Source organism: Cylas formicarius, unplaced genomic scaffold, assembly GCF_029955315.1.
Source record: "Cylas formicarius isolate icCylForm1 unplaced genomic scaffold, icCylForm1.1 PGA_scaffold_8__14_contigs__length_24414737, whole genome shotgun sequence".
Classification (NCBI taxonomy): domain Eukaryota; kingdom Metazoa; phylum Arthropoda; class Insecta; order Coleoptera; family Brentidae; genus Cylas; species Cylas formicarius.
Window position 1 is genome coordinate 404,173 of NW_026844361.1, and position 15,128 is coordinate 419,300.

A 15,128-nucleotide genomic window follows, 5' to 3' on the forward strand; every position below is an offset into this window, starting at 1 on the left:
AGCCAGCACCGCTAGATCATTCGGCCATAAATAGAAATAATTTGACTCTTCTTCAAAAAAGGAAAGAAAAAGAAGAAAAAAAGGAGATTTTAAACGCAAAGAAGATTTTGACGTTTACCGAAAAAAACAAAACGTTTTGTGTTTGCGCGAAGGTGTCTCGGAACTGAACTGAGTTTTCCGAATTATGGACGATAGATTCAAACTAACGGAGCGTTTGATAGTGGTAGTGCTTTTTTTGACGTTCATTTGGATGTGCCGGCAGATTTTCGAATAAAATTTAGTGTCCAACATGTCCAAACAAAAAGTGTCCTACTTTTTTAATCCCGACGTGGGCAATTTCCATTACGGTGCCGGTCATCCCATGAAACCTCACAGACTTTCGGTCATTCACAGCTTGATCCTGAACTATGGCCTTCACAAGCACATGCAAATTTACAGACCCTACAAGGCCAGCGCGCATGATATGTGTAGGTTTCATTCGGACGAGTATATCGGTAAATTGCCGCTAAAGTCTGTTCCACGAGTAAAATATCGGGCATTTTAGATTTTTTACAAAAAGTAACTCCGCAAAACATACAGGCTTTCACCAAACACTTGAGCCACTATAACGTGGGGGATGACTGTCCCGTATTCTACGGATTGTTCGATTTTTGTTCAATGTACACAGGCGCTTCGCTTGAAGGGGCCATGAAACTTAACAACAACGACTGCGATATTGCCATAAACTGGTCCGGTACGAGTTATGATTGTAAAAAAGATTCTCAAGCTTATAGAATATTGCAGGAGGTTTGCATCACGCGAAGAAATTCGAAGCGTCTGGATTTTGTTACGTGAATGACATCGTCATAGGCATACTGGAACTGCTCAAATATCACCCAAGAGTACTCTACATAGACATAGACGTTCATCACGGGGACGGAGTCCAAGAGGCTTTCTATCTCACTGATCGTGTAATGACTGTGAGTTTCCACAAGTACGGCAATTACTTCTTTCCGGGCACTGGCGACATGTACGAAATCGGCGCCGAAAGTGGCAGATATTATTCTGTCAATGTACCCTTGAAAGAGGGCATCGACGACGCCAGTTACTGGCAGGTATTCAAACCCGTGATTTCCAATGTTATGGAGTTTTATCAGCCCACGGCTATTGTGCTCCAGTGCGGGGCAGACTCGCTAGCTAATGACAGGTTAAACAAAGAGCTTGATTAATAAGGTTAGGAATAATATTAAATTTTAGGTTAGGTTGCTTTTCCTTGAGCACCAAAGGGCACGGGGAGTGTGTCAAGTTCGTTAAAAGCTTGAATGTGCCCACTTTGGTGGTCGGAGGCGGAGGCTACACCCTCAGAAACGTCGCGAGATGCTGGACATACGAAACTTCCTTACTCGTAGATGAACAAATATCAAATGAATTGCCTTACACGGAATATCTTGAATTTTTCGCTCCCGACTTTACCTTGCATCCGGACGTGGTCACAAGGCAAGAAAACGCCAACAGTAAACAATACCTCGAAGCTATTACAAAGTAAGTTTTCATATTATTATTGTTATTGATAAGTGGTAAACCAATCATTATCATTTATCATTTTTATATTGCTCTTTGTTGTCACAGTCACAGGGAAGTTTTTTTTTCTCCTAAGACTAATAATGGAGGTTGGTAATATAGTTTCCTCACTAAGACAATTCCTATTACAGTATATGGCGTTTGTTTTGTTAGACAACTTGTTTGTGTGTTTGTACTGTTTACTTATGAGAGGGAAACATTCATTTATGTGCATGTGCTTTTCTCTTAACTTTTATTAACCGACTTATCATAGACTACAAGAAGTGTTCCCTACACAACAACCTAACCTAAGCATCAACTGTGGTACTGTGGCTAATGACGTTTCCGACGTCTCCAACATGTCTCCTCTATTTGACATTAAAGAAAAAGGAATACGCAATACAGTTCAACTTATAACTTATAATAATATACTTAGTTTAAAGCTACCTCGGTATAAAAACTTACAAAGACTTTGGTCTGTTGAGACATATTCTATAGTAATGTCCTTTCACAACACTAGGTCTTTCAAATAGTGATGTTTAATGTCTATATGCTTAGCCCTTTTTGAATTTTCATTTTTTTTGGGCAACATAATCGAACTTTTGTTATCACAAAACAAAATAGTGTCGTTGTTCAATTTAAAATCTTGTAAAAGTCCCTTTAAATGAATTAACTCTTGAGCAGAAGCTACATTCTGCTTTAGCTGAAAAGAGTGCGACACAATTTTACTTTGTTCATCATAGTAGAAAACTTTTTCCAATGGTGTTGCTTTTGTGTTACAATTTTCCATTTCAAAATTATGCAAAAGCTTTTCTATGAACTTGATCTGGTCAATTTTTAATGTATTTTTATCTTTCATTATGTTCTTACCCAGAAAAGTCTTTTTCTTTGGAAATTCGTTTCCAAAGGTGTACAATCTTATCTATATCTGGTGAGTCGTCTATGTAGATCAGTATTCATATTTTTCCATTGTTGAATAGACAGCAGCCATATTTTGACCTTTCAAATAAAATATCATTCCTTTTTCATCACTTTTGGTGATTGTTTTAAGCCATAAAGTGCTCTCTTTAGTTTCAATATTGGTGTTATACTTTTTAATCTTTCTGGTACATAAATAACCTCTTTACTTTCCAAAATTGCATTTAAAAGTGCAGTAGGAAAGTCTAGTTGTCTTATAGTCTAGTCTTTTTGCAATAGATAAAAGTGATCTTATTATAGTAAGTAAACTGTGTTAAATGAATTCTCCTCCTTTATCTAAAAGCCTTTTGCTACAATTCTCGCCTTAGGTCCGCCTTCTTTTATTCTAAAAACCCATTTCTTTTAAGTTGCTTTCTTTCCTTCCAGTAACTATGTTGTATTTAATCTTTCAAGTGAATCTGGTTCCTTTTTAACTGCTTCTTTCCATTCTTTGGCTGATTGCTTCTTTGTATTCTGTGGTTGTTGCTTATTTCTCTAGATCGATTTAATGTCTGTTCTGCCTCTGCTTGTGTTTTGTAAGTATACATTCTTCAAAATTTTATGAATTAGTATTTCATGTGCCTTCCTCAATTCCTTTGTTTGTTCCACTTCCACTATTTCTACTTCAATCTGGTTTATACCTCCTTGTAAGTCATATTGGTCTAGAATCATTTCTATGGTTGTCTGCTTTTCTTTAGTGTTTGTTGTTTTCTTGTGTTATTAGACAACTTGTTTGTTGGTTTGTACTTTTTATTTATGAGAAGGAAACTTTCATTTATACGTAACACTTCCTTTTCTCTTAACTTTTAACCTACATGTACAAAACTGTACTAACATTTCTTCTCCAACAATTCCAATTTGTTATTAATTTTTTTTTTTCCTAAAAATAAGTGAGTTGTTGGAAGCATTAATTTCTTATTCCTGTCTCTTTTTAAGCTGATTAATAGAAGATTTCAATCATTAATTTGTATAAACCGCTCTTTAGGTTCGTTTACGACAATCTAAAGACATGCCAGCACGCGCCCAGCGTGCAGATGCACGAGGCACCCGGCCCCGCCATCGCTGACGAAGCAAAAATTAAAGAAGAAGAGGACCCGGACGTCCGCGTCAGTCAGGAACTCGAAGACAGAATGGTGGAAGCGAAAAACGAATTCTATGATGGCGATAAAGACAACGACAAGGACGACGCGAAGAGTTGATGTCAATTATAATTTAGTTATTAATTTAATGTAATCGAAATATTTTATATTTTTTATTAAAGCGAGAAATGTAAAGGTGGACTTTACTAAATTTTTGCAGGACTGAATATAAAAAAATCACTTCAAGCTAGTAGAACAAAACGTATTTTACGATTAAAAATTGTGTTGCCGTTTGACCCCACTCCGACATGGTTGACAAACAATAGTAAAAAAGACAATATAGCTTATTTAGCTTATTTTTTATATACGTTACATTCATCCCGCGATGCAAGGAATAACCAAAATTAAACAAGAGGACGATCTACAAGTCTACGCGAAAAAGAATTTGCGACAAGGACAAGGAAAACTTTTTATATTTGTCATTAAAATATAATGGGGTAATCCTTCAACTTTTTTAAGAAACTTCCACAGGTTACTGGAATACTATTTACTAATCTTCTGCTGTTTTGCACAGCAGCGGTTTCTGTTAAGCTCTGAAGAACTCTGGCGAAACTGGCTAAACGTCAGAAGTTCTATTCATCAACAACCAACGTAGGAGGAATTTAGATTAGTAAATTGTACTTCAACTAACCCATATAGTAGATGGGCCCATAGGAAGCAGAATTGTCCATTGGTATATGTGCAATGTAAAAAAAAATTTCCGTAGCATCAAATTTTTGTAACATGATTGCAAAAAACCGCAACGGAACGTACTTGATCGGGGTTAGACATTTAAATCGACTGGTTATGTACCAATAATAAAATTGCTAAGAAGAATAACCGCACTTTTCTGATTTTCTCGTATTTTTTAAATTTTACTGAAATTATGAGTGGCCGGCTCGCGCCCAGCAAAAGCACCGTGTACTTGTCCAACTTACCTTTCGCCTTAAAAAACAACGATCTTCATAAATTATTCGAAAAATACGGAAAAATCGTCAAGTAAGTTCTATCCCAACGAACATGTCCTTACTTTTTAACCCGATTTCTGTGGCAGAGTGACTGTATTAAAGGATAGAACCACTCGCAAAAGCAAAGGCGTAGCTTTCATCCTGTTTCATAAAATGGAGGACGCGAGAAGCTGCGTCCGCGGAGCTAACGACACAGAGGTACTGTGGGTTTCTCCTAATATGTAGATGTAATATTTAAATGTAATAGATGTTTGGTCGCGTTCTAAAAGCGAGTATAGCGAAAGATAACGGTCGAGCGACGGAATTTATTAGACGGAAAGTATGTGTGGAGTTGGTTTTGGTGAGGTAGCACAATCAATTCGTTTTTTAGGATTACCCAGACAAAACAAGGTGTTACGAATGCGGTGAATTGGGTCATTTGAGCTACAAGTGCGAAGAAAATCTACTTGGAGAAAGAGACCCGCCTCCCAAAAAAGTCAGAGTCAGAAAGAAGAATCGAGAGAAAAGACAACTTACGGAGGTGTGCAGTTATTTTGTTGTATGATATTATTTGCTATAAAAATAAGTGTGTTTTAGGAGGAAGCTCAGTACTTCAATAGCTCAGATGAGGAATTGAAAGAAATAGGCGATGAAGAAACATTGAGTGCAGCCATAAAAATGGAGGTGGGTGCCCTAACTTTTGTATAAATAATTACGCAAAAGATTAAATTTTATTATTTTTTGGCAGCAAGCCAAGCACGAACTGGAAGAATACAGGTTGAAGGTAGCCACGGGCTCATATGGTGAAAGCGCACATGCGGAAATAGATACAAAGAGGAAGATTAAGAAAAGTTCGTATTTTAGCGACGAAGAAGATAGCGACTAGCGGAATTTTGTTAATCGGATGTGTAATTATCCGAAATATAATTATTAAAAACTAATTCGTGTATCATTCGATGAGCGAAAGCCCATATCACATTTGGCCAGCTTAACATATTGAAATTTTGTTGACAGTTGCCTTATTGAAATTTCAAAATTTTTTAATCCTCAAGAAAATCCATATATTTTAAAGTGATCGATAATTATTTGCAAGTATTTATTTCATAGTTTTTAATAAACTCAAATATTTGCATAATTAAATAAAGGGTTTCTTAAGGTTGGAAGAATACAAGTTTAAGGTAGTTCGCTGGCTCATACAGTGAAAACGAAAATTAAAAGAAGCTCATATTTTAGTGACGAAGATAGCAGTTTACCGAATTTGAATGATCAGATGTATGATTATCGGAAATATAATATTGTAAAATTAATAAAGAACTCTATTCTCGTAATCACGCGATGGGCGAAATCTCGCGTGACACTGGCCAATTGATGCCATTTGTTACTACAAAATGAACTTAGGTACCTCTCTTTGACAGTTCCTTCTTTGGCGTGTTAAAAATTTTGAACGCGCAAGAAAATCCGTAGATTTTAAAGCGATCGGTAATTATTTACAACTATTGATTTTACCAGTGTTGATTTCAGTTCGGAGCATATCTTGTTTTGTTCATATTTTTGCAACAATATCAAATGTTCGCTTAACTAAATCGGGCGCTTTTTTAAGGTTCAAGATGGCCATAAGACCGGTGTATAGGCCTCAAATTGTTAAGAAACGGACTAAAAAGTTCATCAGGCATCAGTCCGACCGCTACGCAAAGCTAAAGGTACGAGTTAAAAACTTAAATGCATATTTTTTTTTGTTATTGTAAATAGTGCGACATAACCTCAAAGTTTTACGATAGTTGTGGTTTTAGCGCAATTGGCGTAAGCCGAAGGGCATTGACAATAGGGTAAGGAGGCGATTCAAGGGTCAATATTTGATGCCCAATATCGGCTACGGTTCCGCAGCGAAAACTCGTCACATGTTGCCGACGGGATTCAGAAAAGTCTTGGTCCACAACGTTAAAGTAAGTGCGGGGATTTAAAGTAATTATGAAATGAAATTTTTAACTTTCCATGATGTTTTGAGGTAATTTGCGACTGAATTGCGACGTGTTGTTAACTTTCGCTGAGAACCAGTGCAAACATCCCGTTCAGGTTGGCATGAAGCTTTTTGAAATTGATTTGACTTTTCGGTTGCAGGAACTCGAAGTTCTGATGATGCAGAACCGCAAATATTGCGGCGAAATTGCTCACGGCGTGTCCGCCAGGAAACGCAAAGAGATTGTGGAGCGTGCCCAACAGTTGAGCATAAGGTTAACAAACGGACACGCCAGGCTTCGCAGCCAGGAAAATGAATAAATTAAGATGTAATTTAATTGTTTAATAAAAAAAACGACCTGCTAATTTCTTTTTTTTTTTTTTAATTTATTATTTTTAATAACATTGTTTGGTGAAGTTGGAAGTCAAAATTCAATGAAGCGACTAAATATATTCCTAAAATTCGATTTGTACTATAGTCAAATTTATATGGACTCGTGCAAAGAAGATTATAGTAACTCATTTTTGATGGTCTTTGAGTTACTATTATGCAGCGCCAACAATTTTTACGACGAAAAATAGCAATGTATGAATTATGACCAATACATTCAGAAAAACAAAGTAGAATTATCGAGAAATCGAAATTAAAAACTACCCTTCGTCGGTGTTGTAACGTTACATTTAAAGAACAATGTTTTACAGGCCATATCGTACCTTTTGTTAAAAAAAAAATATTTGATTTGTTGGGTGATGCCTAACGAAATATCAGCAAGACAAAAAAATATTATTCTGAGTATGATGTATCCATATATCTATTGAGATATAATGGCCATGCCTATGCCGATAATACAGGAACTGATTAAACAACTATGAACAAAAAATTGAGAAGGTCCTTTGAACATGTGCATGCGAGAGATCTGAAATCTCTTTTTTAACCAATGAACGCTGAGAGATGGTCAAATATTTTCCCAAAAAATGCCTAGCTCTCGTTAAAGGATCTGAGAAAACAAGGAACGTGTGTGGAAATCGGTGTTTTGAAACAAAATGGTGCTAATTGTAGGTTAGTGCCTGCGGCGCATCAATTTTTACCCTAGTGGGTTCACTATATTATCTTATAGCTATATAAGTGTATCGATAAAAGAAACAAGCATTGGCAATATTGTCGTAGCCGTCAACATGTTTGTGCGTTAAAATGAAAACAATGACGAAAATGAATGCTGAAGAATGAAGAAAACAATATGTTTAATAGTAATATTACTCCGTTATTTAGTATAGTGCATATGCAATCACAATTGTTATACTATGTTATCCTCTACATATTTAAAAACCATATTTTATGAAATATTTCGAAAAAATAAGCCATTAATGTAAAGCGAGAAGGCAAGTCAATATTTAAAATGTTTGTGGATCATGGGAGTGGTTGGACGTCGAAAGCGTAACATAGATATCTTTCTACTCCCGTCTGTCAAATACCTAATTACACACAGATCTAGCATGCAGAATGCGGCATTTTACCACGTCAGTTTCGTTTCCCACGGATCCAAACCACTTCGGACATTTCCCAGATTTTTTCTACTCCCGTCTGTAAAATACCTAACTATCCACCGATCTAGCGTGCGGGAAGCGTCACTTCACCACCTCAGTTTCGTTTCCCATGAATCCGAACCATTTCGGACATTTTCGGGATTTTACCGCACGGATTTGGAAGCAATCGGATGTTTTCGGAGATATTTCCCATGCTTTGAATTTTGACATTTGCCAATTCTGACATTCATGTCAGTGAATGTATTCGTGTTGTTTGGCGAAAATGTACCCAAAAACTAACAGTCGTAGAAAAAGTATAGTATGCTACACGTTCGCTCGTGTCAAATAAACTCATGAATCAAATGCCATTTACCGCACTTGTTGCATAATATACTATTTTCTACTCCCGTCTGTAAAATGTCTAATTACACACCGATCTAGAGTGCGGGAAGCGTCACTTTACTACGATGTTTCGTTTCGCACGGATCCTAGCCACTTCGGACATTTCTGGAATTTTACCGCACGGTTTGAATATTGCCGTCTATCAATTATGACGGTCAAGTCAGTGAATGTATTGGTGTTGTTTTGCAAAAATGTACTCAAAAACTAATACACAGAAAAATGTTATGCAATACTTCAGACAATTTAAATACTATTTGTTATAAGCTACAATTAAAATCTAGTGGACTAGTCGGCAAGTAAAGTGACATTTATAATTTAAGTTTCCCGCAGAAATTTTACATACAGTTTGCATGAAGGTTAGGACCTGCTTTTTCTGGCTTATACGATCTTAAAAGCTTAATCCTCTTAAGGCTCTATCTTTGGATGATTTTTCTTCCAATTACAGTCTTTTCCTTTAAATAAACTACTTAATGATTAATTGTAAAGGTTAAATAAACAACATACCGTTTTAAAATTGTGTTAATTACGTTGTTTATATGACATATCCAGATATACATCTCTTTCTGTCTAACGTACATAGTTAAAAAGAGACAACAATAGCGGAACCGATCGAAACGATAAACGATTAGGTTTAATGGCAACTAGTAAATATTTTGTTTGAATGGTACTAAATTTAGTAATTCGATAATTTATTATTTTCAATTGTTGCATAATATAGTATTACCGCATTTATTGCTATACTATAATATTTTGATCGCCTTGTTTTGTAGCACTACAATTCAATTCAATGATGCGTTTCACAAAAAACTGTTGGGCAAGACTACCAGGATCATTCGCCCATTGCCGACTTTCGTCGAGGATTTTCGGATCTTCTGCAGGAAGGAGGTTAAATTTTGAAGTTCTAAATGTCGAGGATTTTCGGATCTTCTCTAGCGAAGGAGACTGATTTTTGAAGTTCAAAATGTCGAGGATTGTCGGATCTTCTCCAGCGAAGGAGACTAAACTTTAAAGTTCCAAATGTCGAGGATTTTCGGATCTTCTCCAGCGAAGGAGACTAATCTCAGAAGTTCTAAATGTCGAGGGTTTTCGGATCTTCTCCAGCGAAGGAGTTCTTCTTTGAAATTCTAGCTAATATACATAATGATTAAAACCAACCCATGAACCATGAGCTAGCAAATCCAAAAGCAGTTATAAGCAAATACCACATGCATCAAGCAATCTAACCACAAGTCGTGCAACAAAATCCATACATCCAGGGTGAAAAAGTGCAGAAAAAGCACTAATAGGAGCAGGTAAGCTAGCATCAATGAGAGCGGCATACAAAATTTGGGAGTTATTCCGATGCAGAGCACAATCAAACAAAATATGTTCAATATCTCCCACCTCTCCACAAGCACACAGGTTAGATGGTTTTACGTTTATCTTGTAAAGATGTGCTGGGGAACTACAATGATTACTCCTCATTCTGCACACTGCTGTAATCTCCTTTCTAGACAGCTGCAATTTATGGAACCATGGAACTGTTGCAGGGGCCTTATAAGCTGTACTATAAAGTCTGCCCTTTGAACGACCCCAATCCTTCCACTTGCTGGTCCAGATATGCCACATCTTTGCTCTAATTATCGGGATAAATTCACTGAAAGGGGGCCTTAAATTCAGCGGGTCTAAAAGTCTAGCTTCTGAGGGTATTCTATCCACCGTTTCATTATGTCTTATCCCAGAATGACTTGGAATCCAGCATAACGATATTTTCCGCCCAAGTCTGCGCTTCAAAATATCAATCTTTGCTTTAATATCTAGTAGAATGTAGCTGTTGGAGGCTTCAACCGCACTGCATCCGAAGCTCTGCAGGGCACTTTTGGAATCGGACACAATTACTGCCTGTTTAATATTATAATCTAATATAAGATCTAGGGCGCAACCAATAGCTACCATTTCTGCAGAGCAAATACAAAATGCGCTATTTAACCCATGCCCGACCCTAACATTGAGAGACGGAATAAATACTCGAAAGCCAACTCCATCATCTGGTCCCTTAGAAGCATCGGTAAATATAAATGTCTCTTCCCAGGTCCACATTTTGAAACAAAATTCCCGAAACTCAGTTTTATTTATACAAGTTTGGCATCAACAAAATTAATAGGCGTAAGCTGGGGGGCCAGGTCATTATTAAAACACGCTAGAACGTCTCCACTATCAATAATATTATGATATGTGGCGGTGTAGTCAAATGCCTCAACTAAGGGTAATTTCGCCTTCCTTCTAAAAAAGTTATGATTTTCTTGATAGGCAATATATAGCCACTGGGTAGCTAAGAAACTGGGATTATTTATAATTCTAAGGGACTTGACTAAAAACTTATAAGCCAACATAATCCTCCTCACCTTCAAACTTGTTTCCAGACCAGACAGGGTTTTTTCCCGCAGCACCCCAGTACCATAGAACCATAATCGAGATGGGAACGCACAAAAGCTTTATAAAATATCAAAAGAGTAGACGGATGGGCTCCCCAACATGTCCTGGATAGAAATCTCATAACATTAATTCCACTAGCTGCCTTATGGATCATCTTGCCAACCTGGGGAACCCACGTAAGCTTAGCATCAAATGTAACTCCCAGGTACCTAATTTCATTTTTCCAAGGAATATTTGCACTATTAATTACGTCAGGAAGTCCGACCAGAGCAGATCTAGAGAATAGAATAGCAGACGACTTTTGCGGATTAAGCTGCAAGTTAAACCTATGCATCCAATCAGCCACTGCCACCAAGGCTCTATTTATCAAGCCTATAGCAAAAAGGATATTGACATCGCTACAAAAAAGGACAATATCATCCGCATACTGGATAATAAAAACCCTAGGAGGAATTACTAGCTTAATTGAATTTACGTATATATTAAATAAAAGAGGCGCTAAGGGAGATCCCTGAGGGACCCCCTTTCTGGTTGATCTAGGTCCGACCAAAAGTTGCCCAACAGCATCCTTAACAAATAGGTTCCTATTGAGGAGGAGTCGATTGATTAACCCTATAGTATCCCTAGGTATACCCTGCTTCTCCATGTCTTTTATTAGCATGGGGATGTTGACATTATCATAAGCACCCACAATATCCAATGCAACCATAACAGCAGGAACACTTTTGCTCTGAGCACACAAAATATGACTTGTTATGATGGAAACATTATCCATAACGGACTTACCGCGCCTAAAACCGGTTTGGGATTCTGATAACAATCTGTTATGTTCAAGAAACCACTCTACTCGGCACTTTAATATCGACTCCAACACTTTACCGAATATAGACGACAAATTAATCGGCCTATAAGAACTAAGAAGATTAGGATCCCTAAACGGTTTTAATATTGGAACAACCAGCTGCGTCCTCCAACTATCAGGTATACTGCACTCATTTCTCAATAATTTGTTGTAAAAATTCACTAAGAACACGGCTCCCTCTATTGGTAAATGCTTTATTAATTCAAAAGAAACTCTATCCAAGCCGGGGCATGTGTTTTTATGACTTCTAACTACAGCGATAAATTCATCCAGAGTAAACAAGGGAGAAACTGCACTGTTGTTTCCCCCCTCAAAACTTGTCTCCTCTACGACAACATCGGCATGACCCATTAAGGAGTCCAGCAATTCCACCGGTACTGAAAAGTAAGTGGAAGGTGACAAATAACCCGGTTAATAGCTTTTGAAAATCTTTTTACACATTTCCATACTAGGTATCTAAGAGCAAACGAGACATAGGGAGATCAGGAGGATTATACATCGAAACTAGAAAAAGGCTGTCCATCTCCAACACTATTACCTGACATCTATCTGGCCTGGGAATATCAGACACATCTAAAACATTATACCCGATGTTTGAGCGTAAAAAAACAATAATCCCTCCATACCCATCCATACGATCGTCTCTGACAAAGGAGAAACCAGACATGGAAAACTTGATATGTGAAAGTAAAAAAGATTCATTAATCATGATTATATCCGGACCAAAGTCACGAATAAGTCTAATAAGACTATCACAATTACTTCTAATACCGCAAGTGTTCCAGTGAATAATTGAGAAATTACTAATTTGAACAGAAAGATTTGACTGTCGATCTGGAAACATTAATATATTAAAACCTGCATCCTCCAGGAGGAGGCAGGGAGTCAAAAAGACTCTCAATTTCATAGTACGCACTTTTATTGGGTATATTGGACAAAACTTTTTTCTTTAAATTTTCAAACCGATACCAAAATTCACCAGAGGAAGAAACCCCTGGAGAAGCAGTGTCCATCTCGGACTCTGACGATAAGTGAGGGAGAAGATTGACTTTTGACAGTGTGATTCAACTTCTGCCTAGTCAAACGCGGCACGAGACAATCCCTGTGGGCGTCCCTGTCATACCCTGGTTCTATTTGGGGGGACTTACGCTTTTTTGCAATGACAGAATAAGTTTTAGAAGGCTGAGAGACGGGGGCAACCGTGTTATGAATAGGAGAGAAATTTTCATTAGAGCGATTAAACTCACTTGATTTGGGGCCTCTTGGAAAGAGTTTGGCTGCTTCAAAAAAGGATAGGTTGTACCATGCCATAGCCTCATTAATTTTCTTTTGTCTGTCCATTTCCGAACTCGATCTATCAGTGGCCTTTACAGTGGATGCAAGTTGGCTTTGGAGATATTTCGCAATTACCCAAGCTAACTAAACTAACCAAAACTAACCAAAACTAACCCAAGCTGGATTTACTTTCATGATTTAAGTGGTCTGTCGGGCATGGTTCCTTCTTATAAAACTGTTCTTTCAATTCACAATGAAATACTGGATGATCTCCAGCGCAGAAATTGCATCTACCCTTGCTTTTGCATTGGTTTTTCAAATGACCAAACCTGCAACAGTTCATACATAAGACAACAGGGCTAACATATTTTTCGATTGAACACTCATTTTTATAAATACAGATTGATTCTGGAAGAGTTTTACCCTCAAATGTTATTATATAATCATTAGATGGAACCGTCTTGAAACCAAAAGTGCCAGGCAGAACACCTGGGCGTTTGACCCTTTTAGTTAGTCTGCGAACATTAATAATCTTAACGCGTTTTAGTGATCTTCCGATGTTAACCTTGGCTTCTGCCTCAGAGTAAAAATCATCCCCATCATCAATGTCCCTCACCAACCCTCGGCAAGTGACTAGTCTTTGAGGTATATGCTTATTATACCCACCAGCTGTCGAATATGTTTCATTAGATAAAAATTTATTTGCAGACTTAGAGGTGTTAAACTCCAAACCGATTTTATTGGCTCCTTTTCTAGAAATTTTCAATATACCATGAACTTTCTGCGCTTGAAGTAACTTCCCAAAGTTCATAGGATGAAGTGTGCCCACCTTACTTGCAATCCCCTCCAGAATCACCATAAAAGGCCCCTGGTCAGTGATTTCATATTTTGTTTTCCGATTTACTGTCCTTCTTATGTTTGCCGAGATTTTGGCAACTTCCCGCAGGATTTCAGCGTCTTGCTCGAACTGATTTTTGATAATCTGAATCTCTGCCGATAACTTTGATAACTCTTCACCTGAAGGCACATCAAAATACTGGAGCCTAGAAATATCTTCAGCAGTTTTTTGGCAATCGGGTGGCAAAATGTTACAAATAATGGCGTTCAACGGACGATTTTGAGGATCATTGGAAAAACTGTCATTTTCGTGTGCAGCATTAACCGTCGGGGGCCCTCGCCTCCCGAAGAGTCCCCCATGGATAAGGTTAGGAGTCCAAGAGATGGAAACTACCAGCCACAGAAACTGATATATAACTGGATGCGTTAAATGGACTCACCAAATAACAGAAAACAATTAAAATTAGGGCCGATACCTAAAGATTTGCACAACAATACTCGGGTAGTCTTCACTCCTTCGCTGTTGTACCGACAAAACTTTTGTAGTACTTTCAAAACACTAGATATTTATTCGAGGTACTGTAACTGACCGTGTATAAGTGAAAAGAATATAGGTGAGTCTTCTCACCATAGGCACAGCGCCTTTTAACGAATATATTCCACATGCTTATATGATTTTATTATTTGACACAAACAACTATATTCGGTCCATGGCTTTCATGTCAGCAATTATCGATTGATTTATGTCTGAAAGATTAGTAGCAGGACATCGTAGATAGATATCTTTCTACTCCCGTCTGTCAAATACCTAATTACACACAGATCTAGCATGCAGAATGCGGCATTTTACCATGTCAGTTTCGTTTCCCACGGATCCAAACCACTTCGGACATTTCCCAGATTTTTTCTACTCCCGTCTGTAAAATACCTAATTACACAATGATTTAGCGTGTGGGAAGTGTCACTTTACCACATCGGTTTCGTTTCCCACGAATCCGAGCCATTTCGGACATTTCCGGGATTTTACCGCACGGATTTGGGAACGATCGGATGTTTTCGGAGATATTTCCCACGCTTTGATTTTTGACGTTTGTCAATTCTGACGGTTATGTCAGTGAATGTATTTGTGTTGTTTTGCGAAAATGTACCCAAAAACTAACGGTCGTAGAAAAAGTATAGTATGCAAACACGTTCGGTAAACTTTTTAACTCACTCGTTTATTAAAAACTCGCTCCGCTGCGTTCCGCTCAAATAAACTCGTGAGTCAAATGCCGTTTACCGCACTTGTTGCATAAT

The 15,128-nt window shown here is 37.6% G+C and overlaps 3 protein-coding genes across 4 annotated transcripts; all 3 read left to right on the forward strand.

Annotated features, from left to right (window-relative positions):
• The first annotated feature begins 280 nt into the window (after positions 1-280).
• Positions 281-3,807, forward strand: LOC132705973 (histone deacetylase 3). The gene is made up of 5 exons (XM_060676972.1): positions 281-494; positions 545-733; positions 784-1,186; positions 1,237-1,521; positions 3,482-3,807. The coding sequence occupies exons 1-5, from the start codon at positions 290-292 to the stop codon at positions 3,693-3,695; spliced, it is 1,296 nt and encodes a 431-aa protein (XP_060532955.1). The 5' UTR covers positions 281-289; the 3' UTR covers positions 3,696-3,807.
• Positions 3,808-4,423: 616 nt separating this feature from the next.
• LOC132706287 (zinc finger CCHC-type and RNA-binding motif-containing protein 1-like) lies at positions 4,424-5,502 on the forward strand. Of its 2 annotated transcripts, XM_060677538.1 has the most exons (6): positions 4,424-4,613; positions 4,669-4,780; positions 4,830-4,901; positions 4,953-5,102; positions 5,159-5,245; positions 5,310-5,502. In XM_060677538.1, the coding sequence occupies exons 1-6, from the start codon at positions 4,501-4,503 to the stop codon at positions 5,445-5,447; spliced, it is 672 nt and encodes a 223-aa protein (XP_060533521.1). In that variant the 5' UTR covers positions 4,424-4,500; the 3' UTR covers positions 5,448-5,502. The 2 variants fall into 2 exon arrangements, with proteins under 2 accessions (XP_060533521.1, XP_060533522.1); XM_060677539.1 differs by lacking the exon at positions 4,830-4,901.
• Positions 5,503-5,925: 423 nt separating this feature from the next.
• Positions 5,926-6,883, forward strand: LOC132705881 (large ribosomal subunit protein eL32). Its single transcript, XM_060676823.1, has 4 exons — positions 5,926-6,040; positions 6,162-6,261; positions 6,352-6,504; positions 6,680-6,883. The coding sequence occupies exons 2-4, from the start codon at positions 6,169-6,171 to the stop codon at positions 6,836-6,838; spliced, it is 405 nt and encodes a 134-aa protein (XP_060532806.1). The 5' UTR covers positions 5,926-6,040; positions 6,162-6,168; the 3' UTR covers positions 6,839-6,883.
• The last annotated feature ends 8,245 nt before the right edge of the window (positions 6,884-15,128 follow it).